We start from the raw sequence: 26,460 nt of genomic DNA on the forward strand, positions 1-26,460 counted from the left end.
ACTTGCTCTTTTATAAAATGTCCAATGTAGTATTTGTATTTTAAAATTTTTATTGTGATACTTGAACTATCAATTTATGTATTATTTGGTACTTGTACCCTCATAAAATATTCAACGTGGTATCTATACTTTGAAATTTCCTATAGTACTGAGCTATCAATTTGTGTATTATTTGGTACATGTATTTTCATAAAATGTCCAATGTGGTACTTATACTTTGAAAGTATTTAATGTGGCACCTTGAATTATCAATCATGTATTATTATGGTACTTACAATTAACACTCATATTAAATGCTAAACCAACCAATGAAATTTTGACTAATTATTTTTCCAAATCATCAATTCCACATAGATAATATAATATTACATGACAATATAAATAATGCAAATAATAAAAAGAAGAAGAAGAAATGGTAGACGAAATCAAGTTATTTAGCCTCATATTTAAGCTCAATAAGTTAAACAAGAGAAATTTTGGGAATTTTAGCTTGTATAAATTTCAGAAAATTTTGGGTTTTAAAAAATTGAAGAAAGTTTGAGTTAAAATTTAATTTTTTTTAAAAGTTAAAGTTATAGGTTTAGTTATTTTAAAAAATTTAATTTAATTTAATTTAATTTAATTTAATTCCATTTGTTTTGTTTATCTTTCTATATAAAGTTATATTATCCACATGGAATTGATTGGAAAAAATTCACATGTCGAATTTTCATTGGTTGATTTAGTATTTACTAAGGTTGCTAACTCCGGTACCATAATAATACAAATATTGATAGTTCAAGTACCACATTGAACCTTTTCAAAGTATAAGTACCACAATGGACATTTTATGAAAGTATATGTACCAAATAATACACAAATTGATAGTTCATGTGTCAAATTAGATATTTTATGAAAGTACATATACCAAATATGACATTATCCCATGATATATTTATTTCTTCTTTGGATAGTTAAAATTAATAAAATAAAGTACATGTATTCTACCATCTCTTGTTTGGTTAAAAGTAAAAAAAATGAGTTATTTTAAATTAACTTTCCAATTTTAAATAACCTATAATTAAATTAAGTTAAAATTTAAAAAAAATCAATGTTCATGAAATCATAATACTTAAACCAAGAATAAAATCGTGGTTAATTTTTAAAAACAAATTTTAAAAAATAAAGAGTTTGAAAAGAAATATATGATTTATTTTTAACAATCTTACGATAGGTTTAAATCATATTTGACTTTCTTTTGAAATTGACACAATGTTTAAAATTACCCATAACCCCTCACTGGCTCAAAACAGGAGGATAATATGCTTCAACACACTTGAACCCACGTTCTCCTACAATGACAACAAGGTCTATGCCAATCGAGATAAAACTCAATCGACGAAATATATGATTGTTAACTTTTCAAAACAAGTTTAAAATATGAAATCCTAATAATCCAAGAGTATCTATTTATTCCATTTTATTTTATTTTAGGATTGTCTATTATCATCTTCAACACATTTTTGTTCTAGATTTTAATGAAAATGTATTAAATCCCGCCATTATATTCTTTTTATTGTCATGAGATATTTTTATAGTATTCATCCAAGTTAGATTTTCTTTTTGCTATTTTTACGATTTTCAAATAAGATAGATTCTTAAATGTTACAATCTTTTTAAAAAAGTTAATACTAAAATATTTGAAGGGTAATTGATATTTTAAATGTTACAAATTTATTAATATTTCTTTTACTCTTACTTTCCCTATAATAAAGAAGTTACACTGTCATGAACAACGATGATACTCTACCTATGGTGGAATTTGCAATGGGGTCGAATAGCGGCTTTGGTCGAGCAACCAAGAAAGTTTATACAAGACTAAATTTAACATTAGACAAGGATGATTCGACAGTGGACAGTAATGGACAACAGAAACAGATTTTGAGATTCACTAAGGCATCGTATAAATCGATGTTGGTAGGGGACTCGTCGACCCTTGTGCATAATGTATCCATGGAGGAGGATTTTGCACTTCTAGATGGGAATATGGTAACGAAGGTTGTTGATAGTGTTCTGTTGATCACTTTTTCAAATCAGGTACAAGAATTCATTGAACGTAGGATGGTGAGGACAATCGTGGTTAAATTATTGGGCAAAAGAATTGGTTTTAACGTACTATTGAATAGGGTTTTGTTACTGTGAAATCCTAGACACTCGATTCGAATGATGGACCTAGAAAATTATTTTTTTTCCAGTTAGGTTTCAAGATAAGGAGAATTATAATAGGGTTTAGCTGAGGGACCGTGGGAAATCTATGGTCATTACTTATCTGCCCGACTATGGTTGTCAGAGTTCTCGATGACCCAGATCAAAGTTGAGCAACAGGTGGTGTGAATTAGACTCTTGGGTTTACCTGAAGGGTACTACTCCGATTGCCTACTTCGAGCGATTGGGCAGAAAATCGTTCAAATGATGAAACTGGACGTACGTACTACTAGTGCTCGTCGGGGAAGGTTTGTATGGCTAGCGGTGTGCATGGGTTTGAGAAAGCCGCTAGTGTTAAAGGTAAAAATCAACGGATAATTGAAGCATGTAGAGTATGAGTCTCTACAAAACGTTTGCTTCAAGTGCGGCCGATATGGTCACAGTGTGAATGTCTGTTTGGGAGCTGAAATGCCACCACCAGAAAATGGAGCAGGTCAGCCTAAAACTGTATAAAAGGTTTCGAGTTTAAATCAGAGGGTAGAGGATGAAGCTTTTGGGTCGTGGATGCTAGTTATGGACACTAGGGTTTGCTAGTGGGTTTAATGTTAAAAGGCTTGTAGGTCCTTCTAAAGTGGGTCAGCGAGCCAAAGGCAAAACTATAGTGATTGCAAGTGGGCCGAAGAAAGGAAATAGGCCATTAAGGCTAACAAATGGAAATAATAATATTCAACCCATTTCTGGGCAAAGGTCCTTTGATGATGGTGCAATTATGGGCCCAAAATTAGATGGGGAAATTTTGGATAAATTGGTTTTTCAATTTTTTAATGTGTCAACTAAATTGGACAAAGGGAAACACATGGTAGTTCATGTAGTGGAAAACCCAAGCTTAGATTCAGTTAAAGGGAAATAGAACGGAATTTTTAACTTCAGGTAATCAAGCAAAATTATTTCGTGTTCTTTATCTAAAGAAGATAATACACGGGGAAGGTTACGGGACAAACCATTAAATGATGATTTTGGAGGGTTAGCTCATAATATAGTGGTTTTCTCGGAGGCAATGGCAGACCTTGTTAGTGATTTGGAACAATGAGCTGAATGAATGTCGGTGGAGGATGATGAGTTTTTAAGAAGGGAGGTTATGAAAGACGAGAGCACCTATAATGATAAGGTTAGTTGTTGAGATGTCTACTTGATTTTGGGGTTGGTTTTTTTACTATTTTATTTATTTTATGGATACAAAATTTTTGTTGTTGGAATTGTCAAGGAGTCGAGCATCCCCGATTCTGTAATATTTTGAAGGAATATAGGAAGGAGTTTTCTCCTGATTTAATTTGTTTGTTTGAAATCCGGGTTAGTGGAGCAAGAGTAGATGGTATTATTTCTAAAATTGGGTATCCTAATCGTTTCAAGTTGAAGCTAATGCGTTTGCTGGTGGTATTTGGATTTGCTGGAATGAGGATTTTCTGGTGGATGTGTTGATTGTTCATTCGCAAGTTGTCCATTTAAGGGTTCACAACAAGCAAGGTTCAGATAGTTGTCGGGAAATGTGCTCATATTTTAGTAAACATTCAATTGTTTTCTATGTATTTGAACGACGAATAAATAAATTTCACATTTCATGTTATTTCTTTTGTATTTCTGTCTTTCATATTTTGCATGCATAGCGAAAATGTGACAAGCAAATATTAGCTCATTTATTATCTAAGTTCAAACTGATAATAAGTGGCATTCTAATAATGTTTACATTGCGAGGAAGACAACTTACTTCAGTAGACAATCTAAACGAGTCTGTAATCCTATAAAAGAATCAAAATGAGCGTTTTATTCAAATATTGAGAAGGATTATTATGTTGTCTACAATTCCAATTAAGGAGATGTCTAGTCTTGGCTATCAGAGCAATTAACTCCATGGGTAGAGACATATATGTATTCATTGGCAAAATGATACATTGGACTAGACTCAAGATGAATTAATTTTGAATTCGTTTGTGAATTAATTCACTTGTGACATTCATGGTGTGATTTACTTAAATCTTAAGTTAGTCACTGAGAATACGTATGTAACTCATGTATTTTTATATAAGTGGAGGCTTATGCTCTAAAGATGATCGAGCCCATAGCTAGAATGTTAGGTACATGACTTGTATATGGCATGGCTTTACTAGCAGTAGTGGAATTTATAACTCAATTAAAAAGTTAATGATATCCTCTCATTGGCATTGTGTGGATTGATAAATATGGAACGTGGCCATGGGTTGCTTGTTCTTGAACGAGCAATTTATCACAGTCATTTGTTGACAGTGATCATATTAATCATTAAGAAAACACTATTGTGACAATGAGATAAAATAAGATTGTATTGAGTGAACAGATTTAACTTAAAGGAATCAATGATATCATATGAGGTTAGCACACACAGGACGAGGTCATTGGACAAAGCAGTTGGATGAATTGCTTTCCTAAAGAGTATACAATAAGGAGTTTTCAATCATGGTACTTCTTGTGAATTGACTCCATGATTAAGTAATTGTGAATTATCAGAACGACTCTTCTAGACATAATTGCAATTACCAGAGCCTAATTGTATATGTGTGATTGGTCCCTCCGCTAACTCAACAAAAGCTCAATCGGACTGCATTTGAATCAGAAGAAAATTCTACGACTTTGGAAATAATTTAATTGAGTTAATTTATTCGATGTGAAATTAAATTACACGGACATAATAATTATTCAACTAGAGAATTTGATTAAGTAAGAATTGTTCAACTAGATAATTTGATTAAGGAATTTTCTTGAAAAATTAATTTGAAAAATCTAAGTTATTTTGGGAAAATTAATTTTGATAAATTAAAATTAAATTAATCAAATTAATTAAAATTAATATGATATTTTTGGAAATTAATTTTCAAGTCAGACAATTGGCCCAATGGGTAATAAAACTTGAAAATTGGACTTGAGATCGTAAATTGAGCTCGGGAATCCAAAACTGAGACCAAAACCAAAAACTGGTTGAATCGGGCCTGGTATGTGAAACTGGGCCGACGGTCTAATAGATGGCCGGACCGAACCGATCGGCCCATTGCTGGTCAGGACTAAATCGGCAGAAATCGGACCAGCTCGGGGTGCCAACGGCGGCATTCCGATGACCTTAACATTTTTGACGGTGATGGTTCTTTGATGGTTGAGCAGTGGAAGAATTACACTCCTACTGAAACTTTACTAGAGAAGTTGATTTCAGATTAGCTATTCCAAAAATAATATTATTTTAATAGATTTAATATTAAATTTAATTTAATATTATCTTAATAGTATTTTATTAATTTAATATTAAAGTGATTATCTTAATATTAAATTTAATTTCATATTTATCTTGTATTAAATTAAATTTAATATTAAAGTGATTAGGTTTAATCATAGTGAAACTCTCTAAACTCTCCCTATATAAAGAAAATCTTGGGTCATTATTTACACACACTTGAATTCAATAGAAAGTTGTAGAGAGAAAATTCTCTGAAGAAATTATTTAAGAAAATTTCTAGAGATGTTTTCTTATTTACAACTTGACCCAAAAATTTAGATAAATTACGAAATTACCCACTGGTAATTTTTGTGAATTTTTTTTGATTAGAAGCGAGCCCACACTTGGGAGACATGAACTTGAGGATAGCGGAGAAGACTATTCGGTTGAAGTGTTCATCCTAGACGAATCGAAAAGGTATAATTTTGATTAAATTTTTATTACTTTAGATATCTCAACTAAGTACTTGTCTTGGAAAAATTTTAAAACTCTAGTTTTTTATTAAGTGTTTATTTTTCCAAACACGATTTTCCAGCAATAGTTTCCTTTGCTCGGCTATATATGCTAGCCCACAACTAACTAAGCGGTGAAAACTTTAGCAGTTTTTGGATACTCTATCAGTATCAGTGGTTAGGCCTTGAATGTTAGCTGGGGATTTTAATTCGATCATCGATAGTTCTGAGATAACGGGTGGTACTACTGTTTCAAGAGTCGAGTGTAGACAATTCTGCAAGTTTTTGTTTAATAATGGAATGTAGGATTCGGGAGCCAACATATCTCAATTTACTTGGTGCAGAGGGAGCTTATTTTAGAGGTTGGATAGAGCTATTTGTAATGAGGTTTGAGATTCCTTTGCACCTAAATGTTTCGTTAGGAATTTATATAGACTAAAATCCGATCACAAACAAATTCTAATCTAGTTTTAGCTATTGCTCAGTAGAGGTCATAGGTCATTTCATTGTCTTGCTAGTTGAATGGTACATGTTGATTTTAAACACCTTGTTAAGGAGAGTTGGATTAACGAGGGGGACATTGGCATGAACTTAGAGTAGATTAAAAAAGTGTTTCAGGAGTGGAATAAAAAGGTTTATAGCAACATTTTTGTTTGCAAAGGGGAATTGATTTCTAAATTAAATTGAATTCAAAAAGTTTTGGAATGGAGAAGTTCTTCTAAACTCCAGTCTTGTGAATTGGCACTTCGGTAGGAGATAGAAAAAGTCTTACAGCATGAGGAGTTGTGGTTTCAGAAATCTCGATCCATGTGGCTTATGAATGGCGATAAGAATACTAGTTACTTCCATAGTCATACATTGGCCAAGCGAAAGAAAAACAGAATAGAAGGTCTTATTATTGGAAATGAATAGTGTTTTGAGGATGAGGAGTTGAAGAATCATGTTGTGGATTTTTTCAAAGACCTTTATACTATGGATTATTTGATTAGTGGTGTACCATGGTAAATTCCCATATGTTCCTTTTGATGAGTTAGATAGGTTGTTAATGGCGGTTTCTAATAATGAGGTTTGTAAAGGAGTTTTTGGTATGGCTTCGCTAAAATCTCCAAGGGTTGATGGATTTTAGGAAAAATTCTTTCAGTCGTAATGGGATGTTATTGGTTCGTCAGTATGTTCTCTTGTAAAATAGGTTTTGAGAGGACAATTACTGGATCCTAGACTGAATAGGACCTTATTAGTTTTATTACCTAAGACTAAAAGTCCTGAGAGGATTTCTCAATTTAGATCAATTAGCTTGTGTATGGTACTTTACAAGTTCATTACAAAAACGCTAGTGAACAGGTTGAGACCTCGATGGTGAAACTTATTTGTTAGAATCAAGCAAGTTTTATTCCAGGGAGATATATAACTGATAAAATTGTGGTGGCGCAAGAAGTAGTGCACTCGATGAAAGGTTTTAAAGGTAATAAGTATGGGATGATGTTGAAAATTGACCTAGAGAAGGCATATGATAAAATTAGATGAGACTTTTTAAAATATTCCCTTTTAGAAGTCAGATTTCCTCTATTACTAGTATCTGTGATTTTAAATTGTGTTTCATCGTCGACTTTTCAGATTCTATGAAATGATGCTATGACGGATTCTTTTTAGCCTATACGTGGAATAAGGCAATGTGACCCACTTTTCTCGTATTTATTTGTTCTTTACATAAAAAGGCCGAGGCACCTTATTGGAGAATCAATTGAACAGGGTGCTTGGAAACCACTATTTCTGTCAAGGAGGGGTCTGAATATATCTCTCATCTCTTCTTTGCAAATGATCTTATTCTGTTCCACGAGGCTAGTAGGATTCAGACGAGAGTTGTTAACAATATTTTGGATACATTTTGTTACTACTCGAGTCAAAAAGTGAACAGAAGCAAATCACAAGTCTTTTTCTCCCCTGATATGCCTAGAACTCTAGATGATGTTATTTGTGTTGGTGTGAAGTTTACCTATGTGGAAGATTTGGGTGACTACCTTGGAATGCTTTTATTCTATACTAGAGTTATGATAGGTACTTTTACATTTGTGGTGGATAAAGTAAGAAAGAAGTTGTCTGGTTGGGAGGCAAAGAAATTATCATTAGTAAATCGTTTAACATTGTTAAGGGCAATTCTCTTGGTTATTCCTAACTACTTCATGAATACAAATTGTATCCTTGTATCTATTTGTAGGGAAATTGAACAGATTGCTCAAAATTTCTTTTGGGGCTCAATTCAGTATCTAGAAACTTGCATTAGTATCCTGGGATGACTATTTCCGTCCTCTCGATGTTGGAGGGCACGGATTGAGGAGGTTAGCTTATCAGAATAAAATTTTCCTTTTGAAGTTTGGGTTTCAGTTTCTTTCGAAAACAGATGTTCTATGGGTTAAAGTGTTGAGGAATAAATACAATGTACAGGGCCTACTGCTAAGGTCTATTGTCAGAAGTAACTATTCATTTCTTTGGAGATCACTGATGAAGTTCTGGCCTAAAGTGATTGCTAACATTTATTTGTTTATTAGGGATAGCTGGCATACAAATTTTTGGAATGATGTGTGGATTCAGCAATTAGGGCCCCTTCATATGTTTTATAAATGTGTTAGATAGTCGGATGATACACTACAAGTTTGCAAGTTGGTTACGAAAAGTGGAAGTTGGGATTGGTCTCGTCTGAGTTATCTTGTACTGGATCATATCGTCACACATATCGCAGATGTCTTACCTCATTCTCCTAATGCAGGTCAAGATCGTTTAGCATGGAAATGGATGAGGAAAGATGATTTTTCAACAGCTGAAACTTATAGGAATATGCATTCTCTTGATGACATGGTTTCTCCTACAGTTTGGAAGATGATTTGGAAAGAGAAGACACCTTAGAAGGTTTGGGTTTTTCTTTGGCTTTTGTGGCAAAATGAGTTATTGACGAATGGTGAGCGGGTGAGAAGACACATGAAAAGTGATGGTAGTTTTCCTAGATGTAGTAATGTGTTAGAAATGGGGTCCCATGTGATCCAAGGTTGCTCATTTGCTAGATCAGTATGGCTATTAGTAATTCCAAAGCGAGTTTAGGGTTTTTTTCTCTCTTCTTTTTGATAAGTGGTTTCTTTAGAATATGCAAAATATAGGGAATTATGGTATAGGGAATGCGAATTGGCAGACTCTATTTTCTATAATATGTTGGTTGCTTTGGAAAGACCGAAACTCATTTTTTTTTTCTAACAACCATAGTTGTGTTCAAGCTATTATGGTTATAAGCTATTCTTGGGCGAGGAGTTTTGCAGAATTTGGTTTGAGTTTGTTTCATCCAAGTTCTATGCGCATGTTGTTGCATTGGTCTCGTCCAAAGAAGGGTTGGATAAAACTTAATACGGATGGTGCAGCCTCAGCCACTAGTCTTTCTTCATCCATTGGAGGTGTGTTTAGAAACTCAGATGCTAACTGGTTCTGTGGTTTCTTGGCTTTTGGCAAGGATTCTGTCTTCAAAGTAGAGGCAAGGGTAGTTTTGGAAGGTCTACTTATGGCCTGGGAGAAGGTTTTAGACAGATAAATGTTGAATGTGATAATGCACTACTGGTGGAATTAGTTTTGGCTAGTAGGGGAGACAATAACAGTTTGGTAAAGTTATGTTTACTGCATCAAATCCTGAGAAGAAGTTGGAGAGTAAGGATTCATCATATTCCAATAATTCATAATGAAGTTACCGGTCATATGGCTAAATGTTCTAATTCTGAAATTTCAAGTTTGCAAGTGTACGACGATCCCCCATATACGGTGAAAAGTTTATTGTTAGCTAATCTAATTCAGTCGATGCCGAGTTAAAATTTAATTGGTTGATGTTTCATTGTATACTATTATTTTCTATCGAAATAAAAACATAATAACATAAAGAAAAAAAAAGAGATTATCAATTCTTTTTTACTTTCTCTTCCCTATTAAAACTTGTTATCCATATGAATCATACATAGTAACATAAAGAAAATGGAGAGATTATTAATTCTTTTCTTACTTTCTCTTCCCTATTAAAACGTGTTATCCAAATGAATCATTCCCTTCACTTTACGTAATTTTCCCTCTTTTTTGAGTACAAGGTTGTCAATACCGGTTTAGGAGGCGAAACGTTTTTGTTTTTTTTTTCGTACTTATATAAGTATTTGTATTAGTGTGATTTGATTTATTATTTTAGGTTTATCAATACTTTAAAAAATTATTTTATAGATTAATTTTTATTTTTATTGAAATATTAGATTATAGTCTACATATAGGAGTAAAAATGTAATAAAAATATTTATTAAAATTTATAATAAACACAAAATGAAGCTTTGATTCAAATAGTTACTATATGTAACTTTTATTAATTTATAAAGATATTAAAAGATAAAATACACTAATAACACCAATTGAGATAGTATCCAGTTAACTTGTAATACCAACTCAATCAAAAACTTAAATATAATAAAATATATGTATATCAATTAAGTATGTAAAAGGATAGAAATTAATACTTGACTTTGGCTTCAATATTTAATTTGATAACTAACTTTTTCAATCCAAATTGGTATTCAAATTTAATTTTTTCACACATTTTGATCCATTTTTAATTTACATATATTATAATTTTTTATACATTTTCATGATTTTTATATATTTTAAATTTTCTAAAATTTTAATTATTTTTTCAAAATTTATCAAAGTGGTTGATTATATATATTTTAATTTTTCAAAATTTCCTAGTTGTTTAGATTTTTTAAGGTGTTTGCTGATGTGGTAAGTACATTCTATTTGGACAAACCTAATTGGTCATGTAATCTCATTTTAATTGTATTACAAAAATGGGCTAAAATGTGGCGAAAATTAAATTTTGTGTTTATTTGGATAAAAAATTTAGGTACCAAAATTAAACGTTAAAGTCAAGTCAAGTTTAAATAGTCGGTTCGGTTAATACTTGAACTAAATTACTATTAATCGAATTATCCGAAATGTAAAAATCTTTAATCGTTAATCGAACCGAATTTTTTAAAATACATTAACCAAACCGAAATTTATATGTTTTTGTCTTTTGGTTAAAATAAGTATAAAACATATAAAAATACATTACTAATGTTTATTTCTTTTATTTAATAATTCAAGAAACTTTAAATGGAGGTGAAAACAATAAATAAGACATTAGAAACATTACATAAGTCTTGAAAGTTAACAACCAAGCACTATATAAGTCTTGAAAACAACAAATATTTCAGTTAATTCGATTAATTGTCCAATTTCAGACCAAATTAACCGATAACCGAAATTCTAAAAAATCATTAACTGACTTCCGGTCGAACTAAATTCGTCCATCGACCGATTAATCGAATTAAACCGGTTCGGTCGGTTAATTCGATTTTAACCGAAGTATGAACACCCCTAAAATCAAGTACCAAATGTTATATTAACATAACGTATAAATATGTTTTTATGTAAATATAAATTTTAAAAATAATAATTAGGTTTAATACTTAATTTATTAATTATGTTTAATTTTATGTAATTATTAAAAAATGATAAAATTAAAAAAATTATTTAAAATATCAAAATTTTGTATTAATTGAAATCAACTTGTATGCATAAGTACAGACAAGGAGTAGACTTATCTATGGACCGGGTCAAGTCTGAAGGCCTACCAAAAAAGTGAGAGGGTTTGAGTAAAAATATAAGACTGAAAAATGGACTTGGGCAAAAAAATAAGACCCATTTAGAAAATGAGTCAGGTCTCGGGTAAGATTTTTTTGACCCGAGCCCGATCTGGCCTGGCCCGAATATGCAAAAAAAGAAAGATGTTTGTTTATTATTTTCTTGCTTTTTATTATTATTTTCTTGCTATTTTCTTGTTTTTTTTTCACTATTTGCTACAATTTTATAATTATGTTGTTACTATTTTGTTATTATTATTTAGATACTGTATAACTCTTATTTTATTGTTAAATTTGTTATTATTTTAGAGACATTTATTTGTTAAATTACACATATCTGAGTGTTATTTAAGTATACATACTTTTTAAATTTATTTTCAATTTGTGGGGAAATATTTATTTTAATGCTTTTAGTATTTTTGATGTATTATATTTTTAAAAAAAATTAATATAGTTAGGCCAAGCTTGAGTTTTAACATTTTTATCCGGGTCGGACTTGGGCAATATTTTAGGCCCATTTTTGGGCCAGGCTCAGGCCTAACAAACAGGCCTTAATTTTTTGTTGGACTTGGTCCGACCCATGGACACCTCTAATTAGGAGTGATATTAGCTCAATTTGGTCGAATTTTTTTTATAGATTTTTTGAACCATTTGTCATAATTCGATTTGGTTCTCATTTTTTTTCATTTTAATTTTTAATTTTGACTTATTTAAACAAAATAAATTTTTTATGACTTTTGAATATTATTATACAAAATTTTAAAATTTTTTTCATAAATATTTCTAAAATCAATAATATTTCAAGAACTTTTAAATTATTTTCACTATTTTAAATATAAAATATTCATTTTATATAATAAAAATATACATTAATTATATATTAAATAAAATAAAATTTAATTCGGGTTCGAATAATTATAATTTTCAAATTTGTATTCTATAAACTAGTCAAATACTTTAATTTTGATGATTTTCAATTTTTCTTGCACAGCGCTACTACTAACTATATTGCATGAAATTGGTAAAAGGCCATCAAATTTTTATCGAAATAAAATTTAGATTGCATTTAGCATTTCTTTTCAAATGGGGTTTTTCAAGCCAAACCAAATTCTTATCCTTTAAATAATGCTGTAAATAATAAGTTTTTATTTAAAATTATATTTTCAAACTAAAATAAAAAATGAAAATTCTATCTTTTGATTTTTCAAAAGCTAATTTGAGTTTCACATTACAAAATTATAGATTATAAATGATAAATTATAAATATGGTTTATACATTCAAACTAAAAGTTTTAAATATTTTATATTAATGGTTTAAAAATATGATTTAAATATTAACTTATTTTTACTTTGAAATATAATATCTAAGTAATCCTTTTCACTTTTGAAAGTACTTTTTATAACAATGCAAAATACTTAAAAATCTAAAAGGGTTGATATAACTTCTAGTCCCACTTTAATATTTGTATTCTTTTATCTACTTTGATATTTAATATTGATAATTAGATTCATTTTAATCATTAAATTATATTTCATCAAAATTTAATAACGCAACACCTAAAATTTTAATAAAATATATATTTTAAAATTTCAAATAATGACACAATACGATTTAAGAGTGTCATTAAATTTTTTATTTATCAAATTTAAAATTAAAATAGACTTAATTACCAAATTTATATGAAAATGAAAATATAAATATCAAAATGAATTTAATTTCCATATTTTTAATTAAGGGTAAAGATGTTCAAAATTCGAACGCAATGTCCAACTAGGGAGAGCAGTAGAAGATGGTAAATACTGAGAAGAAGCGAGGTCATTTCCGGCAATATTGAGGATCGATAGTCGAACCCGAAAACCCTATTTTCTCTCTCTATTTTTCAAATCTAAATCTCTTCTTTCTTCCACTTTAAGGGCTAACCTTTTTCCTTTGCAGAATCTCTTTGAACCCTAACCCTAAACCCCAAATTTTCCTCCTCTTTCAATTAACTTCTCAGGTAAGTCTTCCAAATCTACAATCTTTCTTTGAAATTTGATTTTATGAGGACCTTGTTTTCAGTTACTCTTCGATCTCCTACTTTGCTAAAACCCTAATTATTTGTTATTGGGATTTGTAGAAGAATGGGAGAAACGAGGGACAACGATGCTTACGAGGAAGAGCTTCTCGACTACGAGGAAGAAGAAGAGAAAGCACCTGACTCCGTCACTGCTAAAGTCAACGGCGAGGCCGGGAAGAAGTGAGTTTTTACTTTCTCTTTATTACTCCCTTTTCATTTCCTATTTAAATTATATTAGTTCTCATATGAGAACGAACGAACTTTGGTTAGAACAAGTTACGTGTAATGCGGATCGGTTCAGTACCGGGAATGAAAACTAGAGTACAATTCACTACTAAAAAATTAAATTCGATAGATTCTTTTAGTAGAATGGATTACGATTTATTGGAACTTAAATATATGTAGTTTTTGTGTTTATATAAATACATAATTCTATATAAATAATTTTTTTGTGAATTGTTTCTTTTAATCAATAATTTTATAATAAACTATATGCTAATGGGAACATTAGTTTTACTGAATTGGATCGTTAGTGATCTCTGATTGTGAACTTGCATGCCGAATTTGAGAATCGTTAGGGAGAGAGCGATTTCTGGTAACAGAAGGTTAGAACATATACTAGTTGCGTCAATTTTATTTTTCTTTGGTCTCAAATGATTTTATTTTGCTTTCGTAAATGATGGTAATTAATATATTCTCCTTTTCTTCTGTAGGGGCTATGTTGGGATTCACAGTTCAGGATTCAGAGACTTCCTTTTGAAGCCAGAGCTTCTTCGGGCAATTGTTGACTCTGGGTTTGAGCACCCTTCCGAAGGCAAGTTTCTGACTCTTACTCTTTCCTTTCTATATATTTGTTAAAACATATATGTAGTTCCGTTCCTAGAACCAAAATTGCAATTTAAATTACATTGATGGCTTGCTCTTTGGCAGTTTTATTGTTATTTTCTCAAGCTTGTGATTCTACTCAAAATGTCCAAATTAGATTTGTAGCCCCTTTTGTGTATGTTTAATGTGAATTTCTTGTTCAGCTTAAAACCTCTATTTTGATGCATTGTTTTTGCAGGTAATATGCAACTATCATAAAGTTAAATTAAAAGGATCACGGAGGTTAAATTTTACTTACCCTGGATTCCTTGATGCTCTTTTCTTTGGTTCATCAGTGCAACATGAATGTATTCCCCAAGCTATACTGGGTATGGATGTCATTTGCCAAGCTAAATCAGGGATGGGAAAGACTGCGGTTTTTGTTTTGTCATCATTACAGCAGATTGAGCCAACTCCGGGACAAGTTATTGCTCTCGTTTTATGCCATACAAGAGAGTTAGCTTATCAGGTTAGAACATGTTCTGCATCTTTTTCTGTAAGCTTTCTGGTCATAAAATTTCTTTCTACTTTCTTGAGGTTATATGATATATGTCATCTCATTTTAGTTATCCCCGTAACTTGTAGATTTGTCATGAGTTCGAGAGGTTCAGTACTTACCTGCCTGATATTAAGGTTGCTGTCTTCTATGGTGGTGTCAATGTCAAAGTACACAAAGATCTGCTGAAAAATGAATGCCCCCACATTGTTGTTGGGACACCTGGAAGGATATTGGCTCTGGCTAGAGACAAGGACCTTTCATTGAAGAATGTCAGGCATTTCATTCTTGATGAATGTGACAAGATGCTTGAATCACTTGGTATGGTTTTCTTTACCTGAAGCTAGATAAATGTACAACTTTTTTAATGCTTCTTTTACTTATGCCATTCCCTCTGGTATTTATTTTATTTATCTCCTGCAGACATGAGGAGAGATGTGCAGGAAATTTTCAAGATGACCCCCCATGATAAGCAAGTTATGATGTTTTCTGCTACGCTCAGCAAAGAAATTCGCCCGGTTTGCAAGAAATTTATGCAAGATGTAATATTCCGTGGCCAATACTACTTGAATTTAGAAAGTATCTTTTTAATTCATTCCCAGCTCTCAACAAGAGTTATGTAAAATTTTAATCTTGGTGGGTCCATCACTATATGCTTTCTACTGGTGTTGCTTGGGTGCAGTTTCTTCAACTAATCATTTCTGGGTTATGCAGATTGATTGGGAAAGGTTAGTAGTGAAGTGATAGGTTTGCAGTGTTTAGGCTTTTGAAGTGGTGGATCTTTGTGATCTCTTTTTTTTTTTTTTTTTTTTTTTAAATTTAGGCTTGATTTCTTAGTTGTTTTCAATTAAGGCTATGGGTTTGGGCTTTAGGCTGGGGGCATTAAGAGGGGTTGGATGTTTCCTTGTTTGGGTGCTGTGTTGTTTTGTAATAGAATCATTGCTTTTGAGGAGAATAGCACGTACTTGCTGTGATTAAGTAATGAATCTGCAAGGAGGCAAGTCAGATGGACCAGAATCTCAAATCAAGCGATGTGCATCCATAATTCATTTCGTACTGGATTCCATTTGCTTGAGGAAGCTCGCTAATATGACTTACTGTCACATTTATTCCTTTCAGCCAATGGAAATTTATGTGGACGACGAGGCCAAGTTGACCCTTCATGGTCTTGTGCAGGTTTGTTTCATGAGCGTAGTTCTCCCTCTTGAACTTCTTATTTTTAAAGATAATTCTAGAACTAATCACCAAAATGGTTCCAATGGCAGCACTACATCAAATTGAGTGAGCTGGAGAAAAACCGCAAGTTGAATGACCTCCTTGATGCATTGGACTTCAACCAAGTTGTTATCTTTGTCAAAAGTGTGAACCGAGCTGCTGAGTTAAACAAGTTACTTGTAGAGTGTAATTTTCCTTCTATATGCATCCACTCTGGCATGTCCCAGGAGGAAAGGTTTGTACTTATCATGCTTCATTCGTTCTTTATACATTGTCCCCTTTTTATTTTAAATTAAAAGGGCTTAGGATACTTTATATTTTCTTATACTATATATGTCTCAAGGACCTTAATATACTTTTAAAGATCTTCTTTCAAAGGTTTTTGAGGCATTTCTTTATCATGTTTTCTTAATGCACCAAGTATGGTCGTTCAGTTGCTTATTTTGTGTATTCTGCTACACTGGATGTTGTGGTGGTTTTGTGCACTTGGAACCATGGAGTCTTTAGTATGAACATGATTTGGTTGAGTTGGGTTATGCAGTATGGTTATTTATTTTTTGGGTTATATTTTTTCCTCTCATAGAGAACATATATGAAGAGAAAATAATGCTTTTCTTTACTTGATTTATAGTTTTCAGTTAACTTTGTAACATTATCTTGCTCATGATCCCATATTTTGGTCCCTTGTTTTAGGGTTTGGCTTGTGCGTCTTATGTCTTCTTTCTAGAAACTGTTATTTACTTGCTATATATTTTTAGAAGTTTGGGTTTCTTTTCTGTTCCAGTAGTATAATGCTCCTTGCTTAAATATTACATGGTTTAGCTTCTCTAATTAGCTTTAGCTGATATTTAATAATAGAAGTATCTAATCTTGTATTTTGTTTTAAAACTGATGATTGTAGGCTGACTCGGTACAAGGGTTTCAAGGAGGGGCATAAAAGAATTCTAGTGGCCACAGATTTGGTTGGAAGGGGAATTGACATTGAACGTGTTAACATTGTCATCAACTACGATATGCCAGATTCTGCTGATACATACCTGCACAGGGTGGGTTTTGTTTAATGTTTAAAGTGAATTATCTTTATATATTGCTTCTGTTTTATGCATGTAAACTGACTACTGTTGTGTCTTGGTTTATTGGCAGGTTGGTAGGGCTGGTAGGTTTGGTACCAAGGGTCTTGCAATTACATTTGTTTCATCTGCTTCAGATTCTGATGTGCTCAATCAGGTTTGGGTTTAAACCTTTCTAGCATCATTTTGTCCTATGACGTGTCAACCTCTAATCAAAATTTCACGATCCATTGTAGGTCCAGGAGAGGTTTGAGGTGGATATAAAGGAGCTTCCTGAGCAGATTGATACATCTACATACAGTATGATTCTTTTTATGCCCTACCATATCTACATACTAATAACCTGCTTCCATGCATAAGTAGGATATTTGGTTTTGGTTTGTCCCTTTTTGTCTTAAATTATTTTTGTTTGATATATTGGCAATAATATGTGCTTTCTAATTTGATTTTCTCACTATACTAGGTTGGTGTCCAAATTTTCTTCTGTATTGACAATTTGTTTTCTTTTTGGTAGTGCCATCATAATGAAGTTGCTTACAGTCGGCAATACTGGAGTCAGGCCTAAATTTGCGGGGTTTCCAGAGGCCATGTGGCTTCTGACTGCTGTTTAAAAGAGTGTTGTAGCCTATTAGGATTTGATGTCAATCAATCTCTAAGGGTAAATTACCTTTTTGAGGACATCTTTTTGCCGCTATTCCAGAGAATTGCATGTCATAAGATATAATTTGGAGCTTAACTTCTTTTAAATCTGTTTCCTTATATTTAGTGGTAGTAATTGTGGAGTAGGTTCCATTCTTTTCCATTTTGTTGATCTTTCATTAAATAAAATTTTCATTTGGTAGAGTTGGAGTTTAATCAATTCACTGGTTTGGGATTTATATGGTGATGTTTTTATTGGAATGTATTATGGTATCCATGGGCGTATCATATTTATATTGTTTTTTTTTGTTTTTTTTTGTTTTGAGGCACTGCAAGCTTTATAATCAAGAAAGGAGATTGAAATGGCCCTATAAATATTATCTTAAAGCTCTAAGCTATTCTTATCGTAGCAACGGTATGAATGGTTGATCGAAGAACACTCAACCTTATAGCACTGCTATAGCATGAAAAAAATGATGATCTGATCAGAAACATCACGGTAGCAAGCCAAATCGTTTGGTGTCAGACATCAGGTTGAAGTCAAAGAACTAGTATGTTGATTCCATCGAGGATGGTCGTGCTGCTTCTGGTGAAAAGATTGGAGAGGCGTAAAAAGGCCCAAACAGCAGGGTCTGGGTGGCGATGAGGCAGTCGGGTGGGGAAGAAGCAGGGAAAAATATTGGGGATGGGAAGGTGGTGGTGTCAGAAAGGAGATGACGGTAAGCGGAAGGAGACGGAAGAGTGGCAGAACACATCGATTTGGTGTCTATATTTATCGTTTTGGGTTTATTAGTATTACTCAAAAAATATTTTTATATATTTAAATTACTTGTGTATGATTAAATATGGTTATATGCATTGACTAAAAAACAAAATGTATTATAAACATAGATTTTAAATTATTAATTAGTTTAATGAATAAATTTTACTTTTAATGTAATTTTAAAAAGTGAAAATGGTTGAAACAAACAAAATATTAAAGAATGATACCAAGAACTACGAATTGATGCGTTCCGATACAAGCTGATACTGGTTGTATTGGTTTGTAACAATCGAAGACCGGTAATTAAAGGATATATGGGTGGATTGTAATTTGAGCGTAATAGAAGGATTATAACTACACTTTGAGGAAGTAAAGAATGCCACTGTAATCTGGCAACCCATCTAACAACATGTTGGGCTAAATATCTAATCCATTTTGTTTGTCCTTCGATTGCCAACCAACCAACCATAGCAGCAAGCAAAAACCAATGCTTCTTCTCACATTGCAACTCCAATAATCAGTCTGCAAACCCAATGGCCTCTGCTTCATACTCGCCACATTTACTACCCTTTCCATCCACACAAAAACCAAGTACTTCCTCTCTCTCTCATTTTCTTGTAACTGATATTTACTTTTATTTTTCTTTTTAAAACATATCGTGGAACGTGATAGCAGGGACAATATTCAGTTGTACTGCTTGCAATTCCAAAGTTTTTCCTTATCATGGTGCCTTTCGAGACTGCTCCGCTGCTAAACTTCAATCTGTGATAAAAGCCAAGGTTAGAGCTTATTTATAACCCCTTCCCCTTCACATAGATGCTTCTTCTGTTTCCATGTTCTTGTATTGCTTTTTTTTCTTTTCTTATTTGTGTGTGTTTTTTGGTAATAGGCTGCCCCAAGTAACCGAAACACCAAACCCAATAGTGTCATCTGTGGTGATTGCGATGGAAATGGTAAGCTCATTATAAATCTGCTCCTTCTACTTCACGGGAAATTCAGTTGTTGCTGTCCTTGTTGGTAAACACATGATTTTCAACTCTCCTCTTATATATACATAACATGAATTGATCAGATGATTTTTTTTTCTAATTTGTTGCTTATAAATTATTGTTATTTTTTTTACATAAATTGTTGCACCAGTGATTTAATGGTAAGGTCTAAGAGTGTTATTTAATGAGAACCCCAAACCTATAGATCTAAACCCAAAATATTTAGGCTCAAAACGATCCAAATAAGCAACTTGGAATTGACCTGAAGCAACTAGAACCCGAAATGATTCAAACATATAATGACCGACACGAAAAATCATAGCTTTAAATTTGAATGAACTCGAAAAGACTAAAATACCAAAGTATCTGGTTAAGACCAAAGTTAGGTCGTGTTATATTTCCTTGTATTTAATTTGGCAGGTGCAGTTGTTTGCTCTCAATGCAAAGGCAGTGGAGTCAACCCTGTTGATTTCTTTAATGGACAATTCAAAGCCGGTGATTCCTGTTGGCTTTGCGGGTAGATGAAACCTAAACCTCGATGTTCATGTACTTATACCATGAATCACTTGGTAATATATGATCGTTTTGCAGGGGCAGAAAGGAGATGTTATGTGGAAATTGCAATGGTGCTGGCTTCATTGGGGGGTTTATGAGCACTGATGATGAGTAGGGTTCCCCCGCATTCAAAAAGTTAGCGTAGCAGCCATAGATTCTTCCAGAGCTTTTGAATAAGATGTATGTATATATGTATGTATGTTCTTAGGCTTTGCGGAATTTGATGCTTGACCAACCCATCTCATACCCCATTCGTTAAACTTTCATGCAAGACAAGGCTATCACCATCTATGTATATTTTACCATCCTATATACATAATGGAATACTTGTACGCATTTAATTTGATGCTTGAACCTGCAATGCTACCTAGCCTAGCCAATGAAGTTAATTGTTCTTCATGAACTCACTCATCTGTCGCTGGAGTGAACAAGTCGCCTCTGATTTCGGATGAAACACATGGAAGACATGGGACTTGTTTTCGGTTTCGACGAGTTTCATCCTTTTCACTTCTTTCCTCTGGAAAAACTTAGCATACATCACTCCTCTTTCCTTCAAGAAATCCAAACCAGCCACGTAAACCGTCACTGCAGGAAATTCTCTCCATTCGGCTTCGGAAACCTCTTGCTTCTTGAAGTTACATCCGAAGTAATCACGGTTTGAACCATCGGGTATGCTTAGTTTCCAAAACATGTCATTCATTGCTACATAGCCAGTTGCACCATCTGCCCTCTCTTTCTCAGTCCTTTCTTCACTGCCAAAAAATGTATGTATCAACAATAACCCTTTAACCTTAACACGTAAAGTTTCTTTTCTCATTGCTTTAATAGCAACCTGATGAACGATGTTCCCACCGGCACTGTCTCCGGAGAGAAACACACGAGAGATATCAGCTTGCTTCAACCATGGTTCATTACTAACTTGGCTGCACAGCCATTCCAGGGAGCTATAACAGTCATCGTAAGCTATAGGGAGGCGATGTTCAGGTGCCAAACGGTAGTCAACCGAAAGGACAATGGAATGTGACACGACGGAAAAATCTCCAAGGAAATGATGGTAGCCGAGCCACGTGGTTGAGCCGATGCAAAACCCACCACCATGAAAATAGACAAGAACCGGAAGTGATGAGGTGCATGGTCCTGGGATATCAGGAAGGAAAATCCTCCCAGTTATAGCTTTTGGCGGATCGATGATCACGTCCTTAGACTTGTATCCACCAGAGGATTCTTCAGAGGTGGGAGCTACTTCGGGTGCAAACCGTTTTACTGAACCATCAGAAAAGACCTGAAGGTAATTGGGTGCTTCTGCTACTATAGACATTTTCACTGGGAATGGTGGGTTGCAGATTGAACCATTGGAAAGGTTTGTGGGGGGGGGGGTTTAAAGGTTTAAAAATCACAGGCTCACAGAAGATTTTCATGGGAAAGTTAAAAAAAGGGTTCTTGAATGTTAGCTCATTCATGTAAAGTGCATTGGATATCTGCTTTTAAGGTCTCAGATTAGAGCGTTTTTAGCATTGTTTTTCAAAACCACTTTTAAAACAAAGAGATTTTGCCATCCAAAAACACATGGGAATACTTTTAGAACCAAAAAAAAATCAAAACCGCAACAACAACGTTAAACTAGCACTTATGTTTTGGTTTTTAACTATGAAAAGGTGTCATACAAGTTCCAAACAGAAATTGGATTTAGGATACAAAGCTTTGTGAGTATCTTGCAGCAGTATATGTTAAAAAAAAAAAAAAAAGAAAAGAAAAGGTGGGAGCTTATTTGGCTGCCTGTTCTAACACAGTAATTTTCTTCTGATCATCCAATGCACGATTTTGCAAAGGCGGCAGTGAGAACACGCTCACGGTTGAGCTTCCGCTCCGGATCTCTTTCAAGACGTGTAGTGCTGACAAAGTTTGCTTCATATACATGTTCTCCATATCCTTGATTTCTGCAAGTTCTTTTGGAACTTTGAGCAAGTTTTCATTACTTCTGCTAGAAGTATCAGGTTTGTGGTCTTTCTCGTTGGTTACATCAGGTAACGCCGATGGTTCATTCGTGGAGAAAAGACGATCAAGTACCATCTCACACTCCTTCACAAGCTCATTAAGAACATCGGTCCGGTAGAACGGTTGTTGCAAGACCTTTTGAATGAAGGGCAAGCGAACAAGAGCACCGCTTCGCTTGTCGTATTTCTTTATTATCTTCACTAGTCCTGTGTAACATCATGTAGGTTCAAAAGTTTTCACACATCGTAATAGAATGCAGTCTCAACCAACTCTCGAATCTATGAAAGGTCGTATGAATTTCATACAGTCCTTTTAGACCATATAAGCCATCAAGATTGCAAGTAGCTAACATTAGCAAAGCACAAATACTGCTAATTACTGAGAAGATTGAATTCCACAAATAACATTCTCAAATTTTGAAAAACGTAAGGCACGACTGAGGTCGGAACATCAATTAGTTCCAGCTATGCTTTAAGTCATTTGCTGACAAGATGGACTAAGGTGAAAAGAAAACAGATTAGTACCTGTATAGTTAAGGGCACTGTAATTCTCCAACAGAACCATCTCTCCGTGAAAATCCACAATCTCCCTCCCAACATTCATCAACCCTCCATCTGATGCTTTGGCCTTTTCTGCTCTATCTTGCAGTTCCTGCAAGTCACAAGGAGAAAGCAATAAAACACGCTGCAGGGAAAAGGAAATCTGTCGGAAGTGCCAAAGAAGCCAAGCATCCAACGCCGCCAACTCGACTTGCATCCGACTGTGGGAAACATGAGAACTCTGGTGAGTTTTCCTTTTGTGACAAGGCATTTTACAAGGTGGGCTTTGCCATTGTAATATCGTTTTTCATATTGAAGCTTCTTTGTTAGTGGCAGTGGACATGAAAACGTATTTTCAAACCATGAATATTGCTGTAATTTTCTATTTTCAAAGGAAAACATGCTACATCTCCCAAAGGACTGGGCTGAAATAGTGTGGACTTTAAAGATTCAAACAGGAATGGACTCTAGACTGTGAGAGGGAAACATAAATGGTTGGAGACTCAAACATAACATCTCAAAAGTAACAAAAACATTACAGCGGAGAATTCTATTAACAAAGCTCTCTGAATTCATAATAAAGGACATAATAACAAAAATAAGAGGGAAAAGATTCTTTCTTTACTTCATTAGCTTCAAAAATTCAACAAACCCATCACTAAATTCACCACAAAGTACTAAAACAGATATGCCTTTCATCCATCTCTCACACTGAAGAATGGGGGAAAAGATTCTTTTTTTTTTTTAAATTAATTAACTTCAAAATTTTCAACAAACCCATCACTAAATTCACCACAAAGTATCAAATTCATCCATTTTTCACATTGAAACAGGCAATTCAGTAGAGAATTCTACAAATAGAGCTCTCTGAATGAGGGAAAAGATGCATTTTTTACTTCATTAACTTCAAAATTTCAACAAACCCATCACTAAATTCACAGCAAAGCTCCAAAATAATCCTCTATAAACAGCAAAAAAAAAGAGACAAAGCCCCTTTATTTAACCAACAATTAATCCCAGAATACCTAATGGAATCCCCCCCCCCCAAAAAAAAAAAAAAAAAAAAAAACTGAAACTTTTGCATAAAAATATAAGGGGAATTTTTCGAAAATTTACCCTCCATTTGATAACATAATCCTCTTCTTTCTCAACGAAAAAGGTATTGAATTTCTCCACTTCATTTTCCAACAACAAAACAAAATCCATCACCTCCTTGGAAACCTCGCTGTCCTTCCCATCCCCACCGTCCATTGAATCTAATCTGGGCCGTTTGTTAGGCTGCTTCTCGCTCCCATCTTTGGGGTATATCAACTTCAACTGCTTCTTCAAATCCTTGTAAGGCAAAAACTTATCTCTCCAATCAGGCAACGCTTCTTCGATCAATATGCTTAAGCTCTTACAAAACTTCATGCTACTCCACTCAGCTGATCAAAGATCAAAACCACCTTTTTTCTTTTTGTGAATAGAGTAAATTCTGCGGCCAGCGATGTTTATAATAGAGAATAAAAGAGAAGGAAAAGTGAGAGTCATCTTTTTCTTAGAATATTCGAAAATTGGATTATATTATTACTTACTCTCTGTTCCTGCTAGGAGACGAGATTTTTGGGTTTTGCAGTTCTCACACATTTAGTGAAATTATCTACAATTAAAACCATGTTACTACAATCCAACCCCATTAATTGGAATTGATTTTTAGATAAATTATTCGAAATTAAAAAAATCCATAGATAAATTAATTTATAAATTTTTATTTAATTATTATTTGATTATGACTAAATCAATTGATAGTCAATCTGATTTGTAAAACATCAAAAACAATTAAAAACATTTTTACAGAGTAAGTTATATTATTGAAAATAGTAAAAAATGTTATTTTACTTGTCAGTTTCTTTTTCTAAATATTTATAAAATTAATAAAATTTACACGTGTTTTTCAAACCTAAGGCAACATGATTTTTTTTAAATTTTAGCTTTACCAATTTGATTTAAACTTCATATAATTCTTACATAAATTTTAATAAAATCTTCTACCAACAGTGTACCATTTAATTTAATTAACTTAAAATTTTAACACCCAATCTAGTTAACCTAATTTTTTTCTAAATTTAGTGTCATTGAATGTTAATTTAATTAGACAAAAAGAAACAAGATTTACTTCTTAAAAAATAAAGTAAAATCACCTTTATTACTTTTACAGGTTTTTTTTGATAAAATAATAATTAGTGACTGAATTTGACAATTTTTCCCTTTCATCTTTAAATTTTTTATCTATGTTAATCTCGAAAATTGATAACTTTTCTCCATTTCTTCACATAATCTCAAAGTTTAATTTGAGATAAAGTGCAGATGTAAAGAATAAATATTGCAGAAGTTTTCATGCAAAGTTAATCATAGCGTTATTTTCTTAGAATCAAGTTTTTTCATGATTATGTTGAGTGTTAGAGGGAAAATGCTTAAATTCCTGAAATATATGGAGTTGAGAAGGACGTGAAAAGGAGATCATGGAATGGTGAGACAAGTTAGTGTTTTGGATAAAGAACCATTGAAGGTTTAGATTGGGGCTTCAAGATCCTTACTACTTGAATCATCGGAGAAGGACTACCACACCTATTAATTTAGCTCATGTCTCACTGGAGATTAGAACAATGGTGCAAATTTTGTTTCTCAGAGATACAACTGAGGATAAAATGGGACTTCAAGCTCACCTTGGGTCTGGTATAGAACTGCTGAAGACGATGATGATTAGTGGATCTTAACCACAGATTTCTCCCTTGATGGAGCTATCGGTGGATGTAATACATACAGAGTCATAATTTATGCTGCTTATGGTTCAAATGCCAACAAAGAGTGGCAGTGGAGTGGACTACCTTAGATTGCCACTTCGGATCAGCGATGAGCCTAATTCCGGGGGCGTCCATGCCGAATCCCTTGCATTATAGTCATCAAAACCAAAGGGTTCAGTTTCTGGTGAATGCTGTAATGCACACCAACCAAGGCATATGTCAGTTATCAGTGGACTTTGTCTTTAACCTGCTGAGACACACCAATCAAGAGAATGTCAACATAGCGTCCAGTTTATAATGCCTAGAAGAGGCTGGATGGAGAAGTTTTTGAAACCCAAATGTTGCTCAATGTGGTGCCAGGATGATGGGGCACTACTTCTCATCAACCTATGCAACGCTGGAATGGAATAGCTTGCTACAATAAAAAGTAAGGCATCGGAGAATGGGAAACGTTAACTTGACTCTCTTGTGAGCTACCTAGCTGATTGAGTACGAGTGGCATTCGGACCCTTTTGTCTAGTACAATTTGTTGAAACATAAATTGTAATGTTGATTTCTTATGTTACTTCATTTCTACTGCTAGCTATATGACCTATTTTATTCTTTAAAATTGATTTCCATGCTTGCTAGGAATTATGTTACTGAAATTTCTCCCTTATTGTATTATATGCATGGTAGATATTTTTGGCCTCTCAACTCTTGACTGCATTTATTGCGTATATGGTGTTAGATTAGTTCTTGAATCTAGGCATAGATGGTCCAATGCAGAACAAGTTTGGTTTGTCTTGTATGAGATGAATCTTTTGTTAAAATGGTCCTTACCGGCTATATTCATTATGTTTTTCCCCATTATAACAACATGGACAAGCTG

At 33.3% G+C, this 26,460-nt stretch overlaps 4 protein-coding genes across 9 annotated transcripts; 2 read left to right on the forward strand and 2 right to left on the reverse strand.

The window, feature by feature from the left end:
- Nucleotides 1–13,452: 13,452 nt before the first annotated feature.
- LOC105773658 (DEAD-box ATP-dependent RNA helicase 15) lies at nucleotides 13,453–18,185 on the forward strand. 3 transcript variants are annotated; one of them, XM_012595726.2, is made up of 12 exons: nucleotides 13,453–13,621; nucleotides 13,742–13,861; nucleotides 14,395–14,495; nucleotides 14,842–15,014; nucleotides 15,131–15,362; nucleotides 15,465–15,583; nucleotides 16,161–16,217; nucleotides 16,307–16,491; nucleotides 17,158–17,302; nucleotides 17,400–17,483; nucleotides 17,563–17,626; nucleotides 17,841–18,185. In XM_012595726.2, the coding sequence occupies exons 2-12, from the start codon at nucleotides 13,746–13,748 to the stop codon at nucleotides 17,849–17,851; spliced, it is 1,287 nt and encodes a 428-aa protein (XP_012451180.1). In that variant the 5' UTR covers nucleotides 13,453–13,621; nucleotides 13,742–13,745; the 3' UTR covers nucleotides 17,852–18,185. The 3 variants fall into 3 exon arrangements, with proteins under 3 accessions (XP_012451180.1, XP_012451181.1, XP_012451182.1); XM_012595727.2 differs by having other exon boundaries at nucleotides 13,458–13,621; nucleotides 13,745–13,861; XM_012595728.2 differs by lacking the exons at nucleotides 13,453–13,621; nucleotides 13,742–13,861 and having other exon boundaries at nucleotides 14,745–15,014.
- A 905-nt stretch (nucleotides 18,186–19,090) lies between these two features.
- LOC105773595 (hypothetical protein) lies at nucleotides 19,091–20,613 on the forward strand. 3 transcript variants are annotated; one of them, XM_012595604.2, is made up of 5 exons: nucleotides 19,091–19,319; nucleotides 19,401–19,507; nucleotides 19,618–19,681; nucleotides 20,138–20,234; nucleotides 20,315–20,613. In XM_012595604.2, exons 1-5 carry the CDS (start codon nucleotides 19,262–19,264, stop codon nucleotides 20,385–20,387), a joined length of 399 nt encoding a protein of 132 aa, XP_012451058.1. In that variant the 5' UTR covers nucleotides 19,091–19,261; the 3' UTR covers nucleotides 20,388–20,613. The 3 variants fall into 3 exon arrangements, with proteins under 3 accessions (XP_012451058.1, XP_012451056.1, XP_012451057.1); XM_012595602.2 differs by having other exon boundaries at nucleotides 19,099–19,319; nucleotides 20,309–20,613; XM_012595603.2 differs by having other exon boundaries at nucleotides 19,103–19,319; nucleotides 19,404–19,507; nucleotides 20,309–20,613.
- Nucleotides 20,614–20,657: 44 nt separating this feature from the next.
- On the reverse strand, nucleotides 20,658–21,744 carry LOC105773592 (probable carboxylesterase 17). Its single transcript, XM_012595600.2, has one exon. The coding sequence runs from the start codon at nucleotides 21,588–21,590 to the stop codon at nucleotides 20,658–20,660; it is 933 nt and encodes a 310-aa protein (XP_012451054.1). The 5' UTR covers nucleotides 21,591–21,744.
- A 143-nt stretch (nucleotides 21,745–21,887) lies between these two features.
- On the reverse strand, nucleotides 21,888–24,485 carry LOC105773593 (SPX domain-containing protein 2). Of its 2 annotated transcripts, XM_052633002.1 has the most exons (4): nucleotides 24,381–24,485; nucleotides 23,923–24,280; nucleotides 22,792–22,918; nucleotides 21,888–22,473 (listed from the first exon to the last, which is right to left on the reverse strand). In XM_052633002.1, exons 2-4 carry the CDS (start codon nucleotides 24,214–24,216, stop codon nucleotides 22,037–22,039), a joined length of 858 nt encoding a protein of 285 aa, XP_052488962.1. In that variant the 5' UTR covers nucleotides 24,217–24,280; nucleotides 24,381–24,485; the 3' UTR covers nucleotides 21,888–22,036. The 2 variants fall into 2 exon arrangements, with proteins under 2 accessions (XP_052488962.1, XP_052488963.1); XM_052633003.1 differs by lacking the exon at nucleotides 24,381–24,485 and having other exon boundaries at nucleotides 22,792–23,027; nucleotides 23,923–24,129.
- Between the last annotated feature and the right edge of the window lie 1,975 nt (nucleotides 24,486–26,460).

The sequence above is a fragment of the Gossypium raimondii genome, chromosome 6 (genome assembly GCF_025698545.1).
Source record: "Gossypium raimondii isolate GPD5lz chromosome 6, ASM2569854v1, whole genome shotgun sequence".
Classification (NCBI taxonomy): domain Eukaryota; kingdom Viridiplantae; phylum Streptophyta; class Magnoliopsida; order Malvales; family Malvaceae; genus Gossypium; species Gossypium raimondii.

Bases quoted from the DNA above. Each gene is read 5' to 3' on its own strand.
- LOC105773593 (XM_052633002.1), bottom strand. From the start codon at position 24,216: ATGAAGTTTTGTAAGAGCTTAAGCATATTGATCGAAGAAGCGTTGCCT. The intron at 22,919-23,922 runs GTAAATTTTCGA...TGTGACTTGCAG, and splicing joins ATTATGTTATCAAATGGAGG to GAACTGCAAGATAGAGCAGA. The intron at 22,474-22,791 runs GTACTAATCTGT...GATGTTACACAG, and splicing joins CAGTGCCCTTAACTATACAG to GACTAGTGAAGATAATAAAG.
- LOC105773592 (XM_012595600.2), bottom strand. From the start codon at position 21,590: ATGTCTATAGTAGCAGAAGCACCCAATTACCTTCAGGTCTTTTCTGAT.
- LOC105773658 (XM_012595726.2), top strand. From the start codon at position 13,746: ATGGGAGAAACGAGGGACAACGATGCTTACGAGGAAGAGCTTCTCGAC. The intron at 15,015-15,130 runs GTTAGAACATGT...CGTAACTTGTAG, and splicing joins CAAGAGAGTTAGCTTATCAG to ATTTGTCATGAGTTCGAGAG. The intron at 16,492-17,157 runs GTTTGTACTTAT...TGATGATTGTAG, and splicing joins GGCATGTCCCAGGAGGAAAG to GCTGACTCGGTACAAGGGTT.
- LOC105773595 (XM_012595602.2), top strand. From the start codon at position 19,262: ATGGCCTCTGCTTCATACTCGCCACATTTACTACCCTTTCCATCCACA. The intron at 19,682-20,137 runs GTAAGCTCATTA...TTAATTTGGCAG, and splicing joins TGGTGATTGCGATGGAAATG to GTGCAGTTGTTTGCTCTCAA. The intron at 20,235-20,308 runs GTAGATGAAACC...ATCGTTTTGCAG, and splicing joins GATTCCTGTTGGCTTTGCGG to GGGCAGAAAGGAGATGTTAT.